The sequence below is a fragment of the Annulohypoxylon maeteangense genome, assembly GCF_022496945.1.
Source record: "Annulohypoxylon maeteangense strain CBS 123835 unplaced genomic scaffold GGS22scaffold_2, whole genome shotgun sequence".
Lineage (NCBI taxonomy): Eukaryota > Fungi > Ascomycota > Sordariomycetes > Xylariales > Hypoxylaceae > Annulohypoxylon > Annulohypoxylon maeteangense.
The window spans coordinates 1,799,250-1,824,029 of record NW_025953249.1 but is presented as its reverse complement, the minus strand read 5'-3'; the positions used below and the strand labels follow the sequence as shown (position 1 = coordinate 1,824,029).

At 46.7% G+C, this 24,780-nt stretch overlaps 9 protein-coding genes across 9 annotated transcripts; 6 read left to right on the top strand and 3 right to left on the bottom strand.

Annotated features, from left to right (window-relative positions):
- The first annotated feature begins 137 nt into the window (after window positions 1-137).
- Window positions 138-1,849, top strand: GGS22DRAFT_67043 (uncharacterized protein). The gene is made up of 3 exons (XM_047967742.1): window positions 138-621; window positions 681-1,633; window positions 1,699-1,849. Exons 1-2 carry the CDS (start codon window positions 210-212, stop codon window positions 1,499-1,501), a joined length of 1,233 nt encoding a protein of 410 aa, XP_047822916.1. The 5' UTR covers window positions 138-209; the 3' UTR covers window positions 1,502-1,633; window positions 1,699-1,849.
- A 246-nt stretch (window positions 1,850-2,095) lies between these two features.
- GGS22DRAFT_153079 (uncharacterized protein) lies at window positions 2,096-3,140 on the top strand. Its single transcript, XM_047959791.1, has 2 exons — window positions 2,096-2,118; window positions 2,212-3,140. The coding sequence occupies exon 2, from the start codon at window positions 2,225-2,227 to the stop codon at window positions 2,930-2,932; it is 708 nt and encodes a 235-aa protein (XP_047822915.1). The 5' UTR covers window positions 2,096-2,118; window positions 2,212-2,224; the 3' UTR covers window positions 2,933-3,140.
- On the bottom strand, window positions 3,141-8,238 carry GGS22DRAFT_153077 (phospholipid-translocating P-type ATPase). Its single transcript, XM_047959790.1, has 2 exons — window positions 3,890-8,238; window positions 3,141-3,838 (listed from the first exon to the last, which is right to left on the bottom strand). The coding sequence occupies exons 1-2, from the start codon at window positions 7,636-7,638 to the stop codon at window positions 3,382-3,384; spliced, it is 4,206 nt and encodes a 1,401-aa protein (XP_047822914.1). The 5' UTR covers window positions 7,639-8,238; the 3' UTR covers window positions 3,141-3,381.
- Window positions 8,239-9,064: 826 nt separating this feature from the next.
- Window positions 9,065-12,327, top strand: GGS22DRAFT_153074 (uncharacterized protein). The gene is made up of 5 exons (XM_047959789.1): window positions 9,065-10,785; window positions 10,834-10,911; window positions 10,961-11,133; window positions 11,189-11,826; window positions 11,888-12,327. The coding sequence occupies exons 1-5, from the start codon at window positions 9,294-9,296 to the stop codon at window positions 11,928-11,930; spliced, it is 2,424 nt and encodes an 807-aa protein (XP_047822913.1). The 5' UTR covers window positions 9,065-9,293; the 3' UTR covers window positions 11,931-12,327.
- A 2,302-nt stretch (window positions 12,328-14,629) lies between these two features.
- GGS22DRAFT_184654 (uncharacterized protein) lies at window positions 14,630-15,196 on the top strand (the record flags this gene model as incomplete). Its single annotated transcript, XM_047964211.1, has 2 exons — window positions 14,630-14,871; window positions 15,172-15,196. 2 exons carry the CDS (start codon window positions 14,630-14,632, stop codon window positions 15,194-15,196), a joined length of 267 nt encoding a protein of 88 aa, XP_047822912.1.
- A 111-nt stretch (window positions 15,197-15,307) lies between these two features.
- GGS22DRAFT_196765 (uncharacterized protein) lies at window positions 15,308-17,155 on the top strand (the record flags this gene model as incomplete). Its single annotated transcript, XM_047965883.1, has 1 exon — window positions 15,308-17,155. One exon carries the CDS (start codon window positions 15,308-15,310, stop codon window positions 17,153-17,155), a length of 1,848 nt encoding a protein of 615 aa, XP_047822911.1.
- Window positions 17,156-18,859: 1,704 nt separating this feature from the next.
- Window positions 18,860-20,934, top strand: GGS22DRAFT_153067 (calcium-dependent phosphotriesterase). The gene is made up of 7 exons (XM_047959788.1): window positions 18,860-19,448; window positions 19,506-19,854; window positions 19,910-20,017; window positions 20,067-20,276; window positions 20,336-20,432; window positions 20,493-20,572; window positions 20,651-20,934. The coding sequence occupies exons 1-7, from the start codon at window positions 19,266-19,268 to the stop codon at window positions 20,860-20,862; spliced, it is 1,239 nt and encodes a 412-aa protein (XP_047822910.1). The 5' UTR covers window positions 18,860-19,265; the 3' UTR covers window positions 20,863-20,934.
- On the bottom strand, window positions 20,651-22,549 carry GGS22DRAFT_66998 (NAD(P)-binding protein). The gene is made up of 2 exons (XM_047967740.1): window positions 21,901-22,549; window positions 20,651-21,749 (listed from the first exon to the last, which is right to left on the bottom strand). The coding sequence occupies exons 1-2, from the start codon at window positions 22,152-22,154 to the stop codon at window positions 21,023-21,025; spliced, it is 981 nt and encodes a 326-aa protein (XP_047822909.1). The 5' UTR covers window positions 22,155-22,549; the 3' UTR covers window positions 20,651-21,022.
- A 338-nt stretch (window positions 22,550-22,887) lies between these two features.
- Window positions 22,888-24,145, bottom strand: GGS22DRAFT_196761 (uncharacterized protein). Its single transcript, XM_047965882.1, has one exon. It carries the CDS (start codon window positions 24,067-24,069, stop codon window positions 22,903-22,905), a length of 1,167 nt encoding a protein of 388 aa, XP_047822908.1. The 5' UTR covers window positions 24,070-24,145; the 3' UTR covers window positions 22,888-22,902.
- Between the last annotated feature and the right edge of the window lie 635 nt (window positions 24,146-24,780).

The following is a 24,780-nucleotide window of genomic DNA, read 5'->3' as shown; positions in this document are numbered from 1 at the left end:
TTTTATGCAAATATTCTTAGGCCGGAGCAGATAGTCCTTGCCCCGATTGCTACATGCCCAGTAGTTGGTAAGTGCGCTTAGTATGGTCCCAGCGGGGCTAACCTACCTAGTTGTTCTCCTTAAATCCCACTTCAAACCAAGGACTAAACTAAATGCTTCTCAGACATCCTTCTTCTCTGTGATCGATAACATACAGAGGGTATCTCACAATGGCTTCAAATAATAGCCATAGCCATTTATTCCGCCTACCTTTAGAAATACAATGGTGGATATTGCGATATCTAGACGCTGGCTGTCAGGCCTCCTTCCTACAGACTTGTCACCGAGCTCGGGATATCGTGGAACCATTGTTATACCATAAGGTATTCACAAAAATCGGCACACATAATGACACCGCTGGTCTCGTAGAATTCTTGCTCAGGCGACCTCACGTCGCGGGCTTCATACACTTCCTCGTACTTGACGAATTTCACCCAGTCGCTTATCGGCAGCTTATGTCTACCGTCTTCCCAAATCTCGAGAGCATAATTATGCAACATGACGGAGAGTTCGTGGATATCGACGAGAAAGAAAGGCAGCTTTTGAATGAGCATGTTAAGGAACAGCCTAACTTGACGAATTGTAAGTTTCATAGGATTTGAAATGAGATAGAAAAATGAATGGCTGCTAAGAGGTTTCAGTGACATTCTCCATCGAGAAGGACAATTGGGATGCTGTCACCTTCGCCGCAGATGACGCCACCTTATTTCGCCATAAGAAGCTGAGGCGCATGCGGATCTCCTACATCGACTTTTCAGCATTCGGCGAATTGGACGCGGATTACTTCCAGCATTCCAACTTAAGGGTGCTCTTCTTCGAGTTATGTTGGTACAATCAAGACGCTATGGCTCGACTTGTAGCACCAACGGGCAAATTGCAAAATCTCTTGATTGGCCATAACGATCAACTACCATTCTCGGAAAAGCTCTATCCTACTATATTAGCTCCAGCTCGAGAAAGCTTACGGATATTGGACCTCACATGGCGATGGAAGATCCCCATAGAGGACAAGGGAATGGATTTCACCCAATTCCCAAACCTCCATTTTCTCCGTGTACCCCCTGTCTACCTTCTTGGAAGCGCTTATATGGATGACGCGGCATTACCAGATCTCATCCGTACAAGATTCCCCCCGAATCTGAAGATGCTCCTTCTGGAAAATATCGTGCCTCGTTCCATCCGAGTCATGAATGAACGAGGTGTCGTGTTTCCCGGATATCCGCCTCCAGGCTATACCCTCGAGTTGACGCTCATGCCGCGGGATTATCAGCTAATCCGTTTCTTGATCACCGAGAAGCATAACGTGTTGCCCCGGCTCAAGTATGTCCTGATGTATTATATGGAATTCATGCAAGACCCTGCAGACCTTTATCCGTTGGCTAAGGAGAATGGGGTTACGCTTGGTCCTTTACTCGCTACCGACTACGTGAATCCTTTATTAGACTGGCTGGATGAGCTCTGAGCCACGATGGAATTCCGGCGCTTCCGGCTCGGGACCGGTAGTCCAATTCGGCATTATAATAATTATATAACAAGGTTTTCGGGTCACACGAAATAGCAAGCCGATACTGAAATGTAAATATCTAAAATAATTGTATGTGGGTAGCAACCCTTTCCAGAATTATATTCGCTTACCATTCTAATATCTATACGATAAAGTCGCACGGAGCCAAATCAACCATGACCGAGACTCTTAATAATTGACTTATATGCCTCAACCCACCAAATATTTTCAATCCTCTGGTCAGCTACTCAGGACTTTGAAGGGACAACCCCAGAAAGGGGGTTTAATGCTGTGCGACGCGAGTTGTATATCAGTGCTATAGCCTCGGCACCGATCGCAACTGCTTGAGAAGATCGGCCAATGGGCATTAACTACCTAACTATACCGTGCTACACAACGGACATCCGTTGCGGGATTCGCCCCATACCTTACTTCCGCTGGCCAAGGATCAGGCTGGTTTAAATATACTTCAGGTCTCACATCCCAACGCCACGGAAAAATTCAATTTACTGTCCACCTCCACCTTCACACCGCTTCTACGCCATTCATCATTGAATTGCTATCTACCTACCAAGGTATACTAGTACCTACATATCCAGACATTTCCTCACAATCCACCCCTCAATCCCCCACCATCCACGCCAAAAAGCCACTCTAAAAAGCAAAAGCAAAGACAAAACCATGGCCGCCGTAACAGAATTCGTCCTCCTCCCCATCAAACCAGACGCGGCCCCGGAAGCCGTCGCCTCCGTGATCCAAGCGAACATCGCGACCCTCCTCGCCCAGCCCGGATGCCAGCGCGTGCGCTCCTCACGCACGCACGAGGACCCAAACAAACTCCGCCTGTTCGCAGACTGGGCCTCTCTCGAAGCGCACCGCACTTTCGCCGCCAACGCCGCAGCCTACGGGCCCTTCCTGCAGCGCATGGGCGGCATCGTCGACGCCGCCTCCTTCGGGCCCACGAACCCTCGCCGCCCCCCCTTCCACGTCGAATTCGCCGCGCCCCCACCCACCGCGCTCGACGGCGACAAGGGAAAGAGTCCCATCGCGGAGGTGCTGCAGGTGTATTACCCCAGCGACGTAAGCGAGGCGCGGCGAGCGGAGATCTACGCCACGACGGCGGATTTCCTGGGGAAGCTCGGGGCTGTGGCGAAGGGGTTGATGGGGGAGGTTGCGCTGGGGTGGAGTGTCGAGACGGATATCTTGTTCAAGGGGGAGAAGAGCAGGGCGCTGGTTGCGGTCATTGGCTGGACTAGTTACGAGGCGCATATGCAGACGAGAGATACGGAGGAGTTTAAGAAGCTGATTCCGATGGTGAGGGATATTGAGGGGGTTGTGGGGATGGAGATGTTTCATGTGAGTAATGTTACTACTGAGGGTGGTCAGTAAGTAGGTAAGGTGCTTCTTTCTGTGGGGTGTTGGGGGATGGTGGATGGTGGTTGTGTTTTGGTTGTTTGATTGCTAGGTAGAGTTATCGGTCCTAGATTCATCTGTAGAGAGGCCTTTTAAACATGGGAAAATAAATGCAACGATTTTTGGGGGAATTTACTATGACCATTCCAAGCGAAGACATGCTTCTTTACATTGCAATAAAAGGAATGGCTCTTAATAATGGTGTATATGAAGTATGTAATTAATATAATATGATATCCATGAGCATCGCTCTAGATATATCCCATCGTGATTGCAGGGTATATGTCTAATCCCAGAAAGCCCCCAAAGAAATCCCCGCCAAAACTTCATCTAAGCGATCGTCCCGAGATGGAGACCGATTAGAGTATATGTATATGGATAGTACCTAGGTATGTGGATCCAAAACGCCGACAAATGCTCTTCCATCATAGCACCTTAGCTACGTCATCCGGGTCGACGCTGTCCCGTTCATCGTCGCCTTCATCTTCATCCTCATCATCCATAGCCGCTCTCCGTAATCGCTCGCGAGTAACTGGATCTTGTTCCAGTTCCTGCCAGACTTCTAAGCCCCACTCCTCCAGGCTGTCGTCGACGCTCCTCGGTTGCCATGGAGGCCATTTCCACATACCCGCAATGACCATGTTGCGTTTCACCACTTTGTAAGCCATCTCTATCGAGATGAGTACAGTTACTACGACAATGAGTGTTACCCACCACACCGGATCCGTTCCGAATGTGCTAACAAATCCATTCCTGGCTGGATAGGGGCTCGGTTGCGCAGCATAGACTCCCGAAAGAAATGCTTGCCATGCCCACCACCCGGCCATAGTAATTCCAAATGCTCCTAGAACAATAGATGTCTTATGGTGTGTTTCGATGATGCTGCAAGACTCGTTAGAAATGTGTTACGGTAAGTAGACTCGGGAAACTCACAAAATCTTCCAGTTGATCCAGATTACACCAACTGTAAACACCAAGTCACCAAAAGCAAAGAGTCCATCATCGAGAGCATGTCCAAACACACTGTAAGCAGCCCATACACCAAGCCATACTAAAACACCTTCCGTAGCTGCAGAAGCCATCCAACGTACGAACTTGGGTATGTTCAGCTCACTGTTTCTTTGTCCGTGTACGTACAACTCGGGAACAGCAAGGAGCGTCTCTGCGCTAAGATCCTGCTCCCATATACCTAGACATATAACACATAGACTCGTAAACAACGTGTTGAATACAGTTAAACTCCAGTTCTCATAGAGACTGGTTCCGGTATATCCATTATAACGTTGATACATTGCCGTGGGTAGGTAGAAGAACATCTCCTTCCAGAAGGTCGTGAGGATAAACTTCGCTGTGCGAACATAGTTCCAACGGCCGTGAACAAGAAGCAAGCGCTGCAAAAAGCGAAATTTTGCGATGGCATAGTCGGCCACGCGAGCCGCCTGGAGACCCTCCTTACCCGATATTCCAACTCCAACATGGGAAGTGGAAATCATTGCCAAATCATTTGCACCATCGCCTATAGCGAGGGTCAGAGCACTCGGTACTCGTTGCCGGATAGCTTTGACAATCATGGATTTTTGAGCGGGCGACGCTCGACAGCATATGACGGAGTCAATTTTAGGAATGAGGGTGTAGAAGAGGTCTGTGAGATGCGCCGACTGCTCAACAACTGCCAAAGTTTGACCATCAATGACGACAACACTATGAGTGCAACCAGTCTCAATATCCTCGGAAACGTCGATAATTTGTGTCTCTAGAGAGTTCTTTGACGAATCAAGGATGAATATATCAGAACCTGGGCGACATATTCGCGCCGAGTGAGCAATATTAATAGCAGTTTCGCGCTTATCTCCTGTCAACATCCAGATTTTAATATTGGCGCGGCGAAGCTTATCGATGGTCTCGGGAACGCCGGCTTGGAGTTTGTCCTCGATTGCTGTCGCACCAACGAGATCAAGCGACTGCTCGATTAGCTCACCCGCTGCTTCGATCATATCCTGGCGATTGACTAAACTTGTCGTCGCATCGTTATATACTTTCTTCCATGTGTCATACTCGCTGGTAGGTATGAATTTCCGCGCGAATAATAGTGTTCGCAAGCCTTCGGTAGCAAAATCATCCAGATGTTTGAAACATCGACTAAAAGTTGTTGACTCGTCGTAAATGGAAGTATCGTCAAGAAAATTGAATTTCTCCGGCAACGGCCTTGGCGTTGATGGACTCACTTTCAACAATGTATTCGATACTTCGAGAGACGTAGTTCGAATGCCTAGTTTCGGACGAGATCTATCTCCAGAGGGTCGCGATCTGGCTGCCTCCACAGATCGACTCCTCACAATGGATGGCGACTTAGCAGGCACGTCAAGTTGTGCAAGAGCAATACTATTTCGGTTTCCTGCGATATTCCGTCGTAGAGTGAGGCTTGGACGACCGCCAAAGCTATTTCTCACCTCCAATTGTTCGCTTCTTCGTAAAAGCTCGTGTTCGAGTTCGACACTTTTACGGACCTCCGTTGCCTTCTGCATCGCTACATGAGCCAACCTGAGCCTGGGAAGGATCATCGAATCCGCACCCTTGCAGATAATGCATATTCTCCCATCGGGATAACGCACAACAATTGACATGCGTTTCCTCTTACTGCTGAACTCGATGACGTCTAGAATCTGATATACTTCTGTCCTTATGTTGCCGTCACCGGTATCGATCTGTAAAGTTACGGCCTGGGAAGATCGATGGGCAACCAAGTACCCAAGTTCTTGAGCAGCACGAACGAGTGCTAGCTCATCCGGCGACGAAGCTTGAAAGTCGACTTTGCCATCTTTTTCTTCCGGTAAACACGTGTGACAAAGAGCTATGCATAAGATATAATCTTTTGCTTGCCTCGCAAATGCCGACGTTGGTCTAAGTCGAATATACTCCAATAGATCTGTAGTTGTTACATCCGGTTGCAAATGGTCCGGGCGAGCGGTTGATCTCCACTGCGATGATGATCTCCTCTCAGATCGAGGAGTGAAAATTGATGATGGCGAAGACAGAGGATAGAGTTCGATATCCTCATGAATCACGCTAGCAACCTCCCTAGACCTTCGTGGCACTGCGAGTGCTGTACTTGCGTTAAGACTTTGGCCGACTGTCGCCGCGGCTTCGGATTGAATATCCATTTCATGTAGCCATGACGTGCCCGCAATGCTCATCTTCCGAAATTTCATGACGTTTTCCGTTAGCGTACCGGTCTTATCAGAGAAGATATAGCTGACTTGACCAAGATTCTCCAGAATGGTATTGGTATTACACCGAGCTGGAGTATCAGTAGCCTCATCATACATTTCTACATCGTTGTTTAATAGGAGCATCTGGCCGATCCTCGTTATCTCAAGAGTGACATAGAGCGCGAGAGGAATGACGTTATTGAACATAATAGCATAACCGATAATGATTTGCTTAAATTCCACGGTAGCCATAGAGACATACCATGAATCCCGTTCGGTGGATTTTCGCCAGATGACATATCCCATAGAACATCCAACTGTCAAAATAATGACATAGAGTGCAAGTGCAATAACGATTTTGTTGGCGATGGTTTCTAATGCCGGTTTTTTCGCCTGTGGATGTTGATTCGCATTCAGGCGGATCTTAGACTCCTCTCCGGTATTAATAGCGATACCAATGACGTGCTCAGTATTTCTAAGCGTGCTTCCCCGATAAAGGACTTCGTTAGATGTCAAGGGAAGTGTTTGGCCGTTTATCGTAACACGTCCATCAAAACGATACAGATCGGGATTCGGGTCCTCAAGGACGAACTCAGCCTGGCAGCTGCGGAGGCCAGCAATGGTACTACAATTCTTAAAATCTGGAAGGGATTCTCGACTTTTAAGATTGGTCTCGCCATCAAGGTCCATGGTGTCGATATATGCCAATCCATTCTCTCCCGTGGCATATAGAAGAACTAGGTCCGCAGGCACAGCCTCGTCACGGACTAGTTTAACAATATCACCGACGCAGACGTCCTGCCACTTAACCTGCCTCCATCCATACTCCGAATCGATGTCCTCGCCATTAGACTCTACATCCTTCTCAGAAGATTTTCGCCTGCTTGCGAACCATCTTCGAGTTGACAATGCCGAATTTAGATTTAAAGACTTGCGCTTCAATACTCTCGTAGTATTGGCGTTCTCGAGATTATCTAGCCGGTGTCGTTTATAATCATCATAACCCTCTTTCACAATTGTCAAAAGGACAAAGAATAACAGAGGTAGAATGGTTGTATAGCTTCCGGTCGTACTCAAACCCGGGATCGCTTGGGGAATTCCAACGCAGAGGAAATAAAAATTGGCTAGTCGTGTAAATTGAAATATTATCTGTTTTGGTATAAAATCAATTAAGGTATATCGCGAGGTTCGAATCGTGTTCGATATGTACGGATGACCGCGCCTCTCGTCGATGAGGGCTTGTTCGTGCTCGACTCGCAAAGGAATATGTCGGCCATCTTTGGAAGGCTTCAGAGGTTTCTGTCGTAATATTGTTTCTAGAAAATATTTCTTATACCATTGCACGGCGCATTCTTGCACTTCTCCTCCAACTCTTTCTAACTGCCCCCGAGTTTGCCGAGCGAAAGTGGTAATTGTGCCTATTTCTTGCTTCTTTACTATATCAGGTTCTTTATGGTTGGCCGTTTGAGGCATTATGCGCAGGTTCAAGCGAGTGTAGCCGCATCGCAAAGCCTTTAGCGGGCGTCAGCAATAGTACGAGACTTTTCACGAGATTTCTCTCATTGAAGGCTCATATCCGCGATCGCGAAAGCCGGAATTATCAAGACGCACTGGAATGAGAAACGAGTGTATAAAGCAGTCAAAAACGAATGACTAGTCGCAAAGAAGCAGATTCTCTGAACGGAGGAACGACTTTAACCACTTTCTAAGGCCAAGTGCAACTAGAGAATGTCTAAAGATGTCCAAGAGAAAAAGAGAAGATTCGTAATTGTTACTCCGTCACGATCCATTCTAATACATTATACATCGTGCATTCCCTGTTTACCTTGCCGGGCAAGCCCGTATTAGTGGCCGTAGCTTCCGTAACGGTTTCTTGGCATCGATCGTAGGTACCATTCGCCATGTTTTGCGGCGGCTAGTACTTATCCGGACACGCAACAGAATGGAACCCAATTGGAACCAAGCATGCTAAGTGACTTAGAACGCATAACATTGCATAACGTGGGTCGCCGCGGAATGACGTTCACCCAATCACTCGCCCACGAAGTCTTTCTCCTCATTTTATGTCGAAACCTGCAATTCCCCATAATGCAGTTAGGTTTTGCTGTGACAGAATAGAATATATAAATTACCTGGGTACTAGGTAGTTGAAAAGACATTATTGAGGCTTGCTAGCTAGCCTCTATAAATGAGAAAGTTTGCCTGCTTGATTAAAGTATCAGATCCACCTAACCTGTAGACATATTAAAATGGCAAGTCTCGAATCGGTTGTGATATCTTTCTAAGACCTAAAATGTTTGAAGCTATAACAAGAATGAAGATGGGCTGTCTACATAGTAGAAGTCACATACAAATAGATATAATCATGCCTATCACTAAAAGCAAGGGTTAGAAGTTACTTACCGACCATCGACGCAGACGCCAAGTCATATAAGAAATTAAAGCTGATAGTCGCTTGGTGACAGCAAGATTCTGAGATTCATCGCCCACGTTAGTCAGTTGAGCCAAGTCCTAGTGAAGGATAAAACAAGAAATTTGAAAATATAGAACCGTCTATTTATGTACTTAGCTAGATAAACCTATATTCCTTTCTCTTGCGCCTTCCGATATTTCGTAGGTACTTGCAATAGAAAGATTTAAGACATTTTTGAGCATCGTCTGCTGACATCCATGGATAAATTTTAGTTAGCACAAGAGTCTAAATTGCTTTTGGGGCAGATGACGTGTGGCATGGGAACTTGGCTGTTACCAGTACCTAGGTACCTCATACATTAAAAAAAAAATTACAGAGTAGGGCTGGTCGGAGATAACAAGGTTTAGCATCGGCCGACCAATTAATTGGAGCAGCTCAGGCGCTGGAGCCTTATGCATGTGCATTGTGCTTCATTAAAATCCTCGAGTTTCACCGGACGCGTTTCGAGGAAAGCGACAGAGCGATAACGATAAACTATCTGTGTAATCGCCATCCCAGCAAATACCGAACCTAACCTATCTGCATAGTGTGCCTATCCACCTATCTATGTATTTATCATTCTAACTCACCGTCAATACTTTCTAATCTCCACCACGCGACAGAGATCACCGCTCCTCTTAATCGACTTCATCTTGAGAGACTCAAACTTTCGTGCATGCCTCCTCCTGAGCAGCTCCTACCAGAGTCTGCAAGCCCTCTTGTTAGACCAGAGGTAACCATCACGTCCGACCATGACCCCGCCATGAGTGATCAAAAGCCCGCCAATCTGCCAGATGCTTCCTCACCGACCGTCGCTGCTATTCCACCAGAGTCAGAATTAAACGAGACTCGGAGCAAGGACAAGGATGGCGGGAGCAAGAGTGACACGCAAACAGCCCTAGATGGCCAAAGTGTTAAGGATCAGGCCCAAAGCATCTTAATAGACCTTACCGAGGATAAGGCTCCAACAAATCAAACTACCAACAAGGGGAAGAACCCGATAACTGAAGATGTACCAGTCGATAAAGTCGATCAAGAGTCTACATCGGATGCTTCAGCTGACCCTCTAGAATCGTCCGTCGCGACTCTCAAACCCACGAGACCACAGTTTTTAACAATCACACCTACCCCATATGTTGATCCTACGCCCCCAACCCCAGAAGGCTCCCAGCCTCCGTCGAGAACCAACTCCGCCCACCGATTCAAGAAACATGGCACCGAACCATCTCCAACTCGATCCGATGCCGGGTATGATGAGAGGCGCTACCCAAGCGAGGATGAGCAAGAGGGCAGCTCTCGCTCGGAAATCCAGAGCATCATGGAGCAGTTCCCTGAAGAGGGCGGTGGTCCGGGAGAAGAAGAAGTAATGAGCCCACGACTCGAAATTACCTCACCACTTCTCGGCAGCCCTCCGATACAACATCCTCCTAGAAAATCCAGCCTTGAACCCCTTGCCCCGAGTATTGCTCAGCAGTTGCAGGAGATTCAGGGTTTGAGGCTTTCAAGCACGTCACCAACAAGCACCAGATCAAAGGAAAAACAGAAAGAGGTTGATGATCAAGGCCCGCCGGTCCCGCCAAAAGACGGCCCATCGGACGAGAGGATTCCTACTACAGAACCCCAGGCGCCTTTACACCGGCCGCCACCACCAGATCCGGAGCCGGAACCCCCGCTTCCGTTTGATTTCCACCGGTTCTTAGAGCAGCTTAAACATAAAAAAGCTGATCCCGTAGCAAGATATCTCAAATCTTTCTTGTCCGAATTTGCAAAACGCCAATGGATGGTCCATGAACAAGTGAAGATTATCGGCGATTTTCTCGCATTCATATCCAATAAAATGGCCCAATGTGAAGTATGGAGTGAGGTTTCAGATGCGGAGTTTGACAACGCCCGAGAAGGGATGGAAAAACTTGTTATGAATAGACTCTATTCGCAGACTTTTTCGCCTGCAATACCTCCTCCTCAACCCATCCCTGGTGCGAAACCAAAGCGCCGGGGAGGTGATCGACCAATGGGGCCAGGGCGCCGCGGGCAACACCAAGAGGACGTAGAGCGGGATGAAATCTTAGCGCAAAAGATTAACATCTACGGCTGGGTTCGGGAAGAACACTTGGATATTCCGCCTAGCAGTGACAGCGGCAAGAGATTCCTCACTCTGGCCGAGCAGGGCAAGTCTTAATGGGCATTGTTATAGGATATATCGCTAACAATTCTAGAACTCCTTAAAATTAAATCATACCGAGCACCCCGAGACAAAATCATTTGCGTCCTCAATTGCTGCAAAGTCATATTTGGTACGAACACCACAATGTCGGCCTGTTATCACGCTAACCAATAGATTAGGACTCCTCAAGCATAACAAGTCTGACTCGTCCGCCGACTCGTTTATGCCGCTTCTAATATTTGTCGTATTACGTTCTAATCCTGAACACCTTGTCTCTAATGTTCATTACATCTTACGGTTTCGAAATCAAGATAAACTTGCGGGGGAAGCTGGATACTATCTCTCATCTTTAGTAAGTATTGGTTTGGTATTAGGATATCAAGATCGACTACTTACTATGCGAGTAGATGGGTGCCATACAGTTTATCGAGAATATGGATCGTACTACTCTAACGATCTCGGATGAAGAGTTTGACAAAAGTGTTGAAGCGGCCGTCTCCGCCATTGCTGAAAAGCATCGGGCAGAGGAACCACCCGCTCCTACTCCTGCTCCATCTCAACCGCAACTGTCCGAAAAGTCTGGATTATATCCTCCTGGCCCCTCTTCCTCAACACGCCCATCACTCGATCTAGATGGATCAAACACGCCGCGTCGATCTTTATCCTCTAATGATGGTAACGACTCTGGCGAGGAAGGGCCCGCGATCTCCGGCTTACTTCGTTCAATCCAAAGACCCCTTTCATCCATTGGTCGTATATTTTCAGAAGACACAAGTGCTGCCGGCCCCAGTTCGCCTATTCGAGTATCCCAATCAGATACCCCACGTCTTAGTCCGCGACCAAGTATGGACAGGCGCCCTTCAACAGATCTGCGCCAACGGCTGTCGGCCGAAGAGGCTGCGGCAAGGCAAGCGAGCGCCGAAGTTGCTGAAGCTCAAAGAATACATCGAGCAGAACACAACAACGTTGTAGAAACCCTTGCAGGAATGTTCCCAGATCTAGATAGAGATATCATTAGCGACGTTGTCTACCAGAAGGAAGGAAGGTTAGTTGATTCACCAATTCACCAGCTACCTATATTCGGCGTACTAATATCTTGATTCTAGAGTTGGTCTCGCAGTTGATGCATGCCTTGCTTTAAGCGCATAATTGCAATCTTGGTGGGATTACTTACCCCACATAATTCAGCATTGGGAGGAGCAATTGATAGACAGTCGCAAAAGGTGAGAAAGGGGCAAGAACGTCAATCGGATTATTTTAATTAGCTGAAGCGACTTTTAGGCCTTTGCATGGTCTTTATTTATCGACATAACCCCCAATAATACCCTGCATTCACCGTACGCTATTTCGTCTTTGGCAGCATAGTCTTGATATGATCTTGTCAGAATCGAATCTCTATATTTATCGTTCATAATGAAGCCAGTGGCTGTACAATTCCCGCCGTCATATTACCAGTTAACATGCTGACTAGCCAGAGAGGGTTAGTTATATTCTAGGATGCATTCTTCATAGTAGGTAGGTAGAAATAGAAAATCAGTCAAAGGTTGTTCAATTCTCGTCACTTCTATCTAAGCAGCTCTGCCGCAGTTTGGGGATTATGTACATACGCCACCATGCAGGTAACCCCCACCACGAGCACTAATGGAGTTCCGGACTTCCATAACTCCTAGAAACTTACCTAGGTTCATTTCCGGTGTGATTCTAGATTAAGGAGGGTCGATTCTTAGTTAAGCTCTAGTTTCGATTTACCAAAGACGTTGTAGGTCCACGGGCACATACCAAGTATGTCGGTACCACGCCAGCATCAATTCACATCTGTCATATTCCGCAGCTCGCAGGATCTTTCTAAGAACCGGAATAGGTACGACTCCTCCCGGGCGAAAGGTATACCTGAAATCCGGGTGCGACCCACTCTACACATGGTACAGCCGGCAGAGTCTGCGCGCAGCAGGTACGACGCTTTGTCATATGCCTAGAGTGACTTCCAAGGTTTCGAGACCCGGCAATGATTAGAACTTTAAATCGACGCTCCACCTACCGGATGCGCTTCACCGGCTCCGCTACAAGAAGCAGCAACCGATTCAACGGCAAGAAAAGCCACACCTGGCCGAGATCTAAACTCGGTATAATCTCATCCTCGCCTAGCTCGGCCCGCCCACAGCGTACTCTATACTGGGCAAGGGCATCCCGTCGCGCCTAGCTAACGGCTCTACCTGTCCCGGAGTTGGTCACGGGCAGAGCGAGGACGTTAAGGCCCGTGTTAAAAGATATCTTGGGCTATCCGTACTTCAACCGCCTGTGGGTCATCCTGGTCTTCCGGGGAGCGGCTCTCATACCATGCACGTGGGTCGCGTTCGGCTCTAGCGCACGCACTGAGATGATCGGACTAACGTCCTCGTAGCAACAGCCCGTACATGCCTATTCCATGCGGATACAATGTGGTAGGGGCCGGCCGTGAGGTAGAAGATGTGTTTTCATCACATAACGTCATAAGATGCGCTAACCTAGAAGTTCCTTAGCCTTTATGCTTGTCGGAAATGTAACTAGAGCGTTAATTTGACTACCAAATTACCTCTTTTAGCTAGGATCGATTCTATGATTGGTGGGTGTAAGCCAAATGACAGGGATTGGAGAATTATAGCCAATGAGAGCAAATATAGGGGCTAAAAGTGACAGTCTAGGTCCGAGTCTAGTGTGCCAATTAACCTCAGCACTCGAAATCGAAAGCTAGAGGTTTATAATGCATATACAATTTAGGACTGTAGGTGCCAGCATTAGGTTATTTCACAGGAAATGAAATTACTAAAGAGTTTACAATAAATAAATTTAGTGTATCAGATTTTTTTAAGTTTTCCCAATTGATAGGTAACTAATAGAAATGATGTTTTGTACCCCAGATACAAAATTAAAGGGAGTTTGTCCCGTTGGATCTGGAGATGGTCTATATTTACCTAGGTACGTTCAAATTTGATACCAATGGCTGTTAGGGAAGGAAAGCTATACTATTAACGGCTATAATCTGCTGCGGAAAGTACATATTCAATGTACTTAGTAAATATGAAGCTGTGGATTTAATAGAAACATGACAATAGTGACATCTGAGTACATTGATTAGTGCTACCTGAGTAGTAGGTACTAGGTACTTATATAAATAAATATGAAGTCTAAGCTGGCAATGTCGACAATAATGAGGACAGCATGAGATGGACGTATCAGGGAAAACTCTTCGAAAGCTATGTCCACACCAGGGAAATGTACGAATACTATCATAGACTATGTACCTAGTAGGTAGGTACCTAGTATGTAGTCATAAAAGATAAACATTAGTCACCAAAACCGCCATATACTAGAGTACCTAGGCCATATGAATGTACCTAATAGACAAATTGTCTTCTTTCCAGTCGACTTCATGTTGTAGTCAACCACATTGGTGCTAGTGCCTGGGCCACGACAGCAAGATAGAGGAAGTTACGCTATGTTCACATTAGCAATTGAGGCAGGTACTCAAATCACACAAAGGTATATAAACATGACTATAGCTTCTATCTTACTCTTCCTTCATCAACATTGATCTTCCTTGGTTATCGTTCAGGATTAGATTCTATTTGTTTTTTCCTACAAACGAAAAAACCTATCCGTCAGAATACCAATCAACCTTTCATTCTTCAGCTAATATATTCAGCTAATACACCCAGCTTAGTACTATGAGTAGTTCGTCGAAAAGAAAGACACAGCATCACTGCCCTGGGCAGAAGGTGTCCTCGACCCCATGCAGACGGACTTATTACCCTCAGGTGGGTAATTATTGTAAAACTCACCAGCAAAAGTGCCCTCACCACAACAATTTCATGTTAATTGGCGAGCTTTGCTTGTCATGCATCGCCAAAGCGGCTGCTAAAGATCGAGCTCAAACTGCTGAGGAAAAGCAGAAGAAGCAGGACGAGCAAGAGCAGAGAGAGAAGGAAGAAGCGGGCCGCAAGGTCCGCACCAAGCCTCGCTGGAAGAAGGACAAGAACAAGGACAAGGACAAGGACGAATTCAAGGAAGAAGACGAATTCAAGGAAGAAGAAGACGACGACGACGACGAAAAGTAAGTCTAAATTCAATGCATTCCTTCTTTGCTTTCTTTTTTTTTTTTTTTTTTTTTTTTTTTTTCACCATCCATCCATCCATCCATCACCTTCTACATCATCATTCATCAACCCACATCACCACCATCATCACACATATTCAACCCTTAGCAGCTTAATTTCAGATTCGCATGTATTTCCCGAGTCACACATAATAGTATATATCTGGAATGCCTAGGTACCTATCCATAGTCTGATATCTGCATACTTGCATACCCATTACTTACATAATCAAACATATGAAAACTAACTAATTCCAGGGCGGACAAACTCACCGAATTGTAAACATTTTCCCCTTCCTTCCTCCCATTTATTCTGGACCGAATCAGGATATTTCAACAGCCAACGGAGGACACCTCGCTACTTGCATCTACGTTTCCCTTGATAATATCCACCATGGCTACTTTACGCTGTAGCCTGAATACTACCTACTTCGCGGATGATTATTATGGCGTCAGTGACAACGACGATGGCGACGTCGACGACTGCCTAGATGAATTCTATTATGATGATGACGAACGAAATGAAGAAACTATTAAAAAGATGTGGCTTCCGAAAGCTGTGGCACTCTGCAGATACCTATGGCCATCCGTCAAAGAAGATGCACTCTCTGTTGACTTTCTTAGCCATGGCTCGTACAATTCTATCTTCAGCATCTCGATTGCGACCGCGGAAGATGAAAAAGCCGAATACGTCTTACGAATTCCCGAATTCAGCATGGACACCAAATATGCAGTTGGTATTCTCGAGCATCTAAACAAGTTCACGGACCTGAAGGTACCCAGTGTCATTACATGGGATGCTACTATCAACAACCCTCTACAGAACACATACGTCATACTTTCGCGCGTCCCTGGAACATGTCTCGCGAATGTTTGGAAAGATCTTGCCCATGATCAGAAGTTGCTCCTAGCTAAGGAGTTGGCCCAATTATACCACCAGATTGAGTCAGTCACAAACCCAGTCGCTGGAGCAATGAGGGTCCACGACCAAGACATAAGATATCGCGATGAACTTATCGACCGAACTTTTGTGCTGGCCTTTGGAGCTTCAACTGTGGAGTCAAACTGCAACCGGATCAACTGGGATACTCCCAAAGATGGCATTTTACCTATGCGACGCGACCCCCCAGGCTTATCCGTGAACGACATCATGGTTGCCATCTTCAAGAGGCGAATATATGACAAAAAGAACAGTCAGCTTGAGGACGAATTTACGCTTCAGTGGCATGAAGTATGCCAAAGAATAATTGAGGACATGGTGGACATGGGGCTATTCGATTTTCAGGACAACGATGTGTGTCTGTGTCACACAGATCTCTTCCCTCGCAACATAATGGTCGATTTCACTCCCGATATAACCATCACTGGAGTACTAGACTGGGACGATGCTATGTTCGTGCCCAAATTCGCCGCTCGTGTACTTCCGCGGTGGCTATGGCAATCGGTACCTAATGAAGAGTCCAAATCTGAATCCACATCGGAATACTCTTATGGGGTAGAACCATTGGACTCTAGAAAAACCGAACCGAACTCTCCACAGAATGCAGAGATTAAGTTAGCATTCGACAGTGCTGTGGGAGAAAGATGGGTATCTGAAGCAACCGGCGAATGGTATACCCTAGCTAGAGCTCTGATTAGATTCAGTCGGGAATGTGTCACTTCTAACTCAACCTTCGAGCACCTTGCCCAATGGAAGGAGAAATGGAAGTCCTTGTCCACAGACGCGGTCGAGAACCTTCACTTCTGGACGAAGAAACGGAACTTGTCGATTTTCAAGGAACCGGGCAGCCTGGAATACGAAGTGGCATCGGATACGAGTACCAGAAACGATGAAACCGTATCATGCGACCGGAAAGACGACGAGGAAATGTCTTGCAAGAATTATTCGACAATTCCATGGGAAGATCGCACAAGAGTCCAATTTAGAAAAACTCTGCGCTGGGTTTTATCCATGCCTGTAACTCCTACGCACTCCGGAGAACGGCATTCTCGAGAAGCTAGCTCGACAACTCTGACTGAGGTTGAAGAATTAGTCCTATCTAGTCCAGGTAGCCTCTCTAAGAGCATTCTCAACATCCAGTACTCAGCCACGGGCATGAGAACCCGGGATTTGCCTCTATCCTGGATATCTTCCAAACGCCTTTCCGTAGGGAGTCCTAGAGACAATTACTTCGCAATACCTGACCAAGGGCAACGTGGGATCATAACAACTACGAAATGGTTTCACGAAACTATCCCATGAAATCATTCTTCAATGACTATCAAAGTTGATCTGCTATAATAGCCAGGTTAGTCTAATGCACCCTGATTTTCGGGAATTTGAAAGTATCCAGCTAATTTCATCCAGACTCATCCACTTGAAGGGCATGATTCCACCAACTCCCTTGGAGAACGTGCTAGGAATTGGTTATTAGGGACATATGGATTCTGGTGCAGAGATTGCGGGAAAATGCTTTGGTCAGAGGGTCGTTATTTCCTTTATTTCTTTTGTTTTTCCTTTTTTTCTCCTTCTTTTCCATTTCGGCCGCAAAAACGCGACGCGGCTTTTCCTGATGATTTTGAGACGTTACGAGGTCAATGCCTTCACGATACACAAGCAACGGATACAGTCTGGCCTGCCAACTTAATTCAGAATCTTTGTTTATACCCATTAAGGATGACATGGAAATTTATGTGACTGGTGTAGTTGATGCTTTCTATTTGAGGGGATCTGTAAGGGGCAAAGCCTGTAGTCGAATACCGTGTCACGGATTGAGTGATGTTAGACGTTAGCTCTCTGTAGGCTCGCCATAGATTCAGAGATATTAGTAGTTGTGTTCTTACATGATTAATGCACGCCTTTTCCCCTAAAGTCTGGGGAGCCATCGACCCCTTTCATATTCGCGGGCGCATGTTACACTAGTACGATGTTAGATAACTTCTTTCTCTCGACCCCTGAAGGAGTCTTCACCCTTACTAAGAAAAGTATCATTTAATCACAAAGGCCATCAGTCATCAGAATTTATGAATATTTGGTTTGTTTAAACAATTTCATATTAGACCTTTAACTCCTTAACTCCTTAGCCCCTTACATACCTAGGTACTAATACTATCTGAGAGACATCTTAGAAAATTACATCAGCGCCCAACAAAAGCATCGCAAACGCAACGCTAGGCTTCTCGGCTTCCATGATATCCATTTTCATGGCGTCCTTGATACTACCAGCTATGCGTTCCATACTCTTTTCTGTACTCACCGGCATGCACTTGCACTTACCTGTGTGGCTGATACCATTTGGAATCAACCCAATGCCTACATGGACCGTACACCCCGTGTCTGGTCGACAGACAGCGGGACCTTTGCAGGATCCAAAGGTTTTATGCGCAACGGGACTAGTAGACATTTCGAATGCTTGTGCTGAGGGTTGCTGTGTAGACGCTGGGTATGCAATTGCTCTTTGACTTCGTAGGGTACCTTGTGCTTACCAAAGATGTCCTTGAGAGCTTGGTGAGGTTTTGATTTTGGCTGCTGAGAGTTGATTTATATAGCTCCATGTTGGGAGATGTGTTTGGTAACAATGGATGATTGTTGATATTTTAATACCTTTGTTGCAGTTATAAATAAGGAAAGGAGAATCGACTTTACTTATGTTTTCTCATCAGAATCTTTGTTCTCTTGGTGTTATTTAACTTATTTTACATTGTTGCTTTGGGCGTTAGGTACTGGGTAATGATTAGTTACAATCCTACTTCTTCTACGACACCTGCAAAGCATCGTGACTACCTAGAATGACTTCAGGTCAAATCGGTTCGCGTCGGGTCGGGTCGGAGAAGGTTTACTTCATCCTTACTCGATTCTTCCCCAGGTCAACTCGCTGATCGTCCCCGCAAACAGTCTTCCCCACTTCCCCCACCTCTCCACTTCCCCGCTCTGATCTCCGCAGATGCACACCATATCGTCGCCGTACTGCTGGAACCGATGCAAATTGAGGTTGAGTTTGGAATATTTAGGTGGTAATTTGCTAATTTGTAGTGGATATCTTCAGCAACATTCAGGGCTCTTTGTCTCCCCCCTCCTTACGTACCAGGGTACCCGCAAAACGGAAGCCGGTTGAGCGAATTTTAGGAAAGCTCGATTGAAAGGGAATGGCGGCGTGGAGCCATTATGGAGTAAAGACGGTTAGTACCTGGGCACTTCCAGGTATTGCAACAAAACTTGACGATGCCAATTTCCCACATTATCAACAACGTCTCCATCCTAGAGCAGAAATGTAACCTATTCGACATCCTATAAGTACCGGGCTCTGCACCGCCGATTCTTATGCAGGATCTTCAACGGAGATATTCCAGCATAACCAGTAGGAGTTCGTTCCATGATGGCGTCACTCTCAGTAGCCTTGGTTGTCCTCGTAGCGGTTGGAGATGTTTTCGCATCTCCAGCAAACGCCCAACAACTATCCACCCGCCAGGTTCCGGAACAGGCTCAAGTCATTGACTGGAAATCTTTCAATGTTCTCCCGACTGTTCTTCCACCCACACAAGCGAACGCTTCTGCGGTAGTTATACCTGCCTTTAAACTTCTAGATAACTGTAGAAAACTAATTCGATCGTAGTTCTTTTTCATTCCACCTGGACTTGACTTGGAATCGATGAAAGAGAAACCATTCCATATCTTCGATGATGAATTTTATGATGTGCTTGGTCCTAATCCCACGTTGACGCTCATCGCCAACTCGGGTAATGAGCTTTTGTTTCACGAGGCGAATACCTGGTATCCACCTACGGATGAGATGTTTTTCGTGCAGAATGCAGGAGCACCGGCGGATGGCACAGGCTTAAATAAATCAAATGTAGTTTCTAAAATTTCTCTAAGCGAAGCCGCGGCGGTTTCCAGTCTCCGAAATGCGACGGGATCGGTCACTGTCCAGACGCTCGACACCCCTGAAATCATCAATTCAAACGGTGCGCTACCCGATGCCACGATTCTCTATCCGATGGCGTTACTAACTCATCCTAGGCGGCACGAACTTTCGGGGCCAAATTATCTTTACGGCGGAAGGACAAGGAGATGATAAACCATCGAACCTGGTGATAATGAATCCGGTTGCGCCATACAATTCAACCGGTAAGTAACAAATCGCAGTCTATGAGAGATGTCCGCTAACACTTCTTAGTACTTGTCAACAACTTCTTCGGGCGTCAGTTCAATTCCCTGAACGATGTGGCCGTAAATCCTCGCAACAAGGAAATCTACTTCACCGACACTCTTTACGGCTACCTGCAGGACTTCCGACCCGTCCCAGGTCTCAGAAACCAAGTATACAGGTACAATTATGACACCGGTTCGATCGCTGCAGTCGCCGACGGTTTCACTCTTCCTAACGGTACCGCGTCCCCCAACCTCCCCTAATTGTGCTGAAGTATTCTAATAAGTATTTACTAGGAATAACATTCTCTCCCAACGGATCGCATGCGTACATTACCGACACCGGTATCAGCCACGGCTTCTGGGGGTGGAACTTTTCTAACCCTGCGAGCATGTAAGCAGCCACTGTCACTGCTCACTAACCGATTATAGAAATGATCTAACCGGGTTATAGTTATCGTTTCGAAGTCCAGGAAGATGGTTCCTTCGGCACCCGCAACCTCTTCGCCTACATTGATTCCGGATCTCCAGACGGTACGTAACACGATACACACAAATGTTCCTCATCCCCTTAAAGACCTTAAAACTAACTGGATCCGCTTCCTCATATAGGTGTCCATTGCGACAGCAAAGGCAACGTCTGGGCGGGCTGTGGCGATGGCCTACAGATCTTCAACCCGTCGGGAAAACTAATTGGAAAGGTCTTCCTCGGCAAGACCACTGCGAACTTCAATTTCGCCGGCGACGGACGAATGGTCATATGCGCGGAAGACGAGCTCTACTATGCCACTCTCGCGGCTTCGGGGGGCGGGTACATTTCATAGTTTTGACCGTAGTAGTATGTATGTAAATCACGGGAAATCCTGTAGATAGCTAAGAAAAGTGTTTTGACTGAATTTCATTTATTTTGAAAATGCTGTTGCTTGATGATAATCGATACCCATCTACCTACCTACCTACCTACCCGCCTAACTACCCAAACCATCACCGCTTCAACGAATCAACATACTGCTTAACCAACGCATCCGCACTCTCATCCTTCACTAGTCCCAACCTAATCGGCGTCGTCGTATCCAACTCCGGCGCCCAACTCCTCAATATCCTCTCCAGCTCCAGATCGTCCTCCTCAACAAGATACCCCAACCGCTCCTCCCCACCATATCTCGCCAACGCATCCCTCAACTCCTGAATCGACGCCGAAATCCCCGGCATATTAATATGGCGAATATGCCTTGGCAGCTTCTCGCTCTCCATCCCCAACACCCGGACCAGATTCTCCTGCAGAATCCCCGGAGAACACAAAAACGAGCGAAACGACCTATCCCGCAGCGGAACCACGCACTTCTCCCCCGCCATCGGCTCGCGGATCATGCCGGACAGAAACGACGACGCGGCGTTCGTCGGACGCCCGGGCCGCACTGAGACCGTCGGGAAACGCAGACTAAACGCGTCGATGAACCCGCGGCGGTGCATGTCGTTGACGAACGCCTCGGTGAGCAGCTTGTGCGCGCCGTACGTCCCCTCCGGCGTCGGCGTTACGGAGTCCGATATCGCGCCGGAGGGGAGCGGTTGGCCGTATACGGCTTGTGAGCTGGAGTAGATCACCCGCACCCCTGGGTATGTCGTTTTCAGCGCGACGAGCAGGTCCCGCACGCTGTTTACGTTTACGCGCAGGGAGAGGTCCCAGTTTGCTTCGGAGCCGGCGGACATGCTGTTGGGGGTTAGTAAAAGGAGGGAGAGGCGGGATTGGAAAAATTCAGGGGAAGTTCACTTGAATGTTTGGAATTAGGGGGAAGGCCAATTCCTAGGCTGCGCTAGGATAGGAGGAAAGGGGACTGAGGGGTTAGTCTGAAGTTACATACATGCCGTGGAAGATGAATATAGCTGAGAGTGGCTTCGCAGCTTCGAGTAGCGACGAGACGAAAGCCGGGTCGCAGATATCGCCTGTCATGATAGTCGCATTCTGGGGGTACTTGACTCCGGCCGGGACGACGGGCTCGACGAGATCTGTGAGGATAAGTCTGTAGTCCGGATCATTCAGCAAACGGGCCGCAAGCAAGGGGCCGATGAAGCCACCGGCTCCGGTTATGATGATGTTCTTTGGGGTCGGCGACATGGCTTTAGATGACTTGCTAATTTCTCCGTGATTCTGAGATTAGCGATAAATGAGATTCAAGTTGACCAGGCAAGGATTCATGTCGCCAGACATGGATCTCCGGGTCTTAAATTGACTCGGCTATCTTCTTCGGTATAAGTAGATGCGTTGACATCGGGGGAATTGGCACCTGGCTTGCCTAGGTAGTGTTCGTTGGGGAACGAGGGGAGACTGCGGGGTTATGGTTCTCTCGGCACCATGTAGGCTTATAGTGCGGAGTTCTGTGACGTCTACCGTGTCTCGATCCACACCATTCCGGTATGCACCGAGAAACGGGACGGGTTGCCGGGTCACGAAGAGAGAACACATGGCTTTACTTCCGTATTCCCAGGATATATTTGCCAGATGATTCAACCTGGTTAAACTGGCAGTTAGAATTCAATTTCTAACCAGGAGTCAAGTAGCTCTCTATAATTACGTTAACTTCTTATCGGTATATTAATAATAGTCCAACTTACCCAGATGCTTCCCAAGTACTAACTAAGAGTAAACATTTTGGCACTTATTACTGTATGATATATGTCTTGGACTTTGGTAAAATGTTGAGACCTTAGAATATTAGTAATCATCTTAGGGGTAACTTGTCATAGTGACATGAAACATACATATTGAATCTACAAATAAGACAATGGATTTATACCTATATTTTGAAATCATCTTATGAACCCTATGAAATCGCTTATGTTAAATCCAGGCTCGCGTACCTACCTTAATCCTCTTGGTAAATATTACCAAATGTGCTCGAGCTATGTAATTGTGGGGACTCACGTTCTACGGCCTCGTAACCCTCATGGCTTGGTAGACTGTCAAAAGTACCGCAGTCGAGGAGATTTTGGAAGTCGTCTTCTTCTACCACCCCTTGCGCGTTGTTTGGCGCTGGCATTCCTCCAGTAGCCTGGAAGTTGTCTCTCTGTTGTGGACCGTGCAAAAATAGTTTTTTTGCAGCTATGGAAGCCTCCGTCGGACGGAAATGTTCCCAATAAACTCGGATGCCTAGTGACGCAAGCCGCTGAACCATTCGGAGAAAAGAAACAATCTGAAAACGGCGTTCCTCTGTCGCAGGATATATCTTGGTTACAAGTCCCAGAGAGTTTCGCTCGACGAATGCCTTCCGACTAAAGCTATATGTTAGTCGGTGAGCTTGGAGGAGAAAGTCTAAAAGCTCCTTGTCCATACGAGCGGTAACTATCAGGTTAAATCGTGACACTTGGCCAGCGAAGTATTCGCTGTTTGTGTACAATATTTCTTCAACGAGCCTCTTACGATATGGTATTATCTCATTTTCGACGTGATGAAGGAATTGCACCAAAACAGCAATTTCAGCATTGTCAACATTCCAACCTGCAGAACCTGAATCGACTTTAGCCGCACACTCGTAAGCAATGTTGAGTTTAGAAGACTTGGAAGAGAATATGAAGTCTGCGGTACATTGGATCCTATCCCGTGAGCGTGAGTAATCGAGCGGCTCAACTGTGACCAAGATGTATCGCTGCCCATTTGATCCAGTATGGGAGGGATGCGAAAGGGTCGTGTGATCGCCTGGGGAATAGTAGTCAAGACCACATCGGAGACAGCTTGAATAATGGATTGTAGAGCCTTTATTATCCAGTGGCGCCGCTGGATCAGCCATATGTTTCTTACGGTCCTCGGGGCTCAAACCTTGATGGAAACCCCTAATTTCAGCGGTTGGCCCAAATCTCCCGAACACTGGTTCCACACTATGGGCTTCCTCGGGGCAAGGAATTCGACTCCCGGGTTCGGGATCGGGAATGACTCCACCCTTGACAGAGTTCATGCTATGTAGACATTCTAGACAAGTTAAGCGATAATGTGCCATGCAATACAATGGGTATCTAAAAACCATGGGGGGAGCCATTTCGGAATCTGCTAAAAAGAGAGAGTTAACTAAATAGATATTTGTTGTCAGAATTTCCAGTATTCTTTGAATATCGTATGAATCCTTTCTCTGAATGCTTATGAAAGAATGAGAGATGGCTTAATGCATTATTGTGCCGGATATATATATATGCCTATTTCGGACAATTTCTGTTGTTGAATAGACAAGTTGGATTGAAACAATAATGTTGTTTTGGATATGTTTATAATTGATATATCTAGTAATTGTTCGTGGTGTGACGATAGTTTCATTCTCTTAGGTGTTAAATCGAATTTCGTAGTTGCTTATGGCTCGAAAGATTCGTCCCCCAGCCCTCGCCCTAAAACCTTGGCCGGCGTTATTTAGTGTCTGGTCTTACCTGGCTTTTCCGCGGTGGTATGCTAACATATGTTCGATAAATGGGATGATATTAATGAAAGTTTTAAATATCTCAATACTGTAAGTAGTCCAAATTGAAGGGGTAAAAGTCCCATTAGAAGTTCTAGGCCCTACTAGGCAGTTTAGGTCTGGTGCTAGCAAGGCTAAATCTAAAAGTATGTACAGATCTGTATCAAACGCTTAGACGGAGAATTGTCAAAGAATTGCTCGATGAGATGACATAATTTGCAGATAGCAGATAGCGGTAGCGTCATAATATGCGGGACGACGGGGTATCGTTGGAGCAAATGGTCTCTTGATTCCCGGGGTATC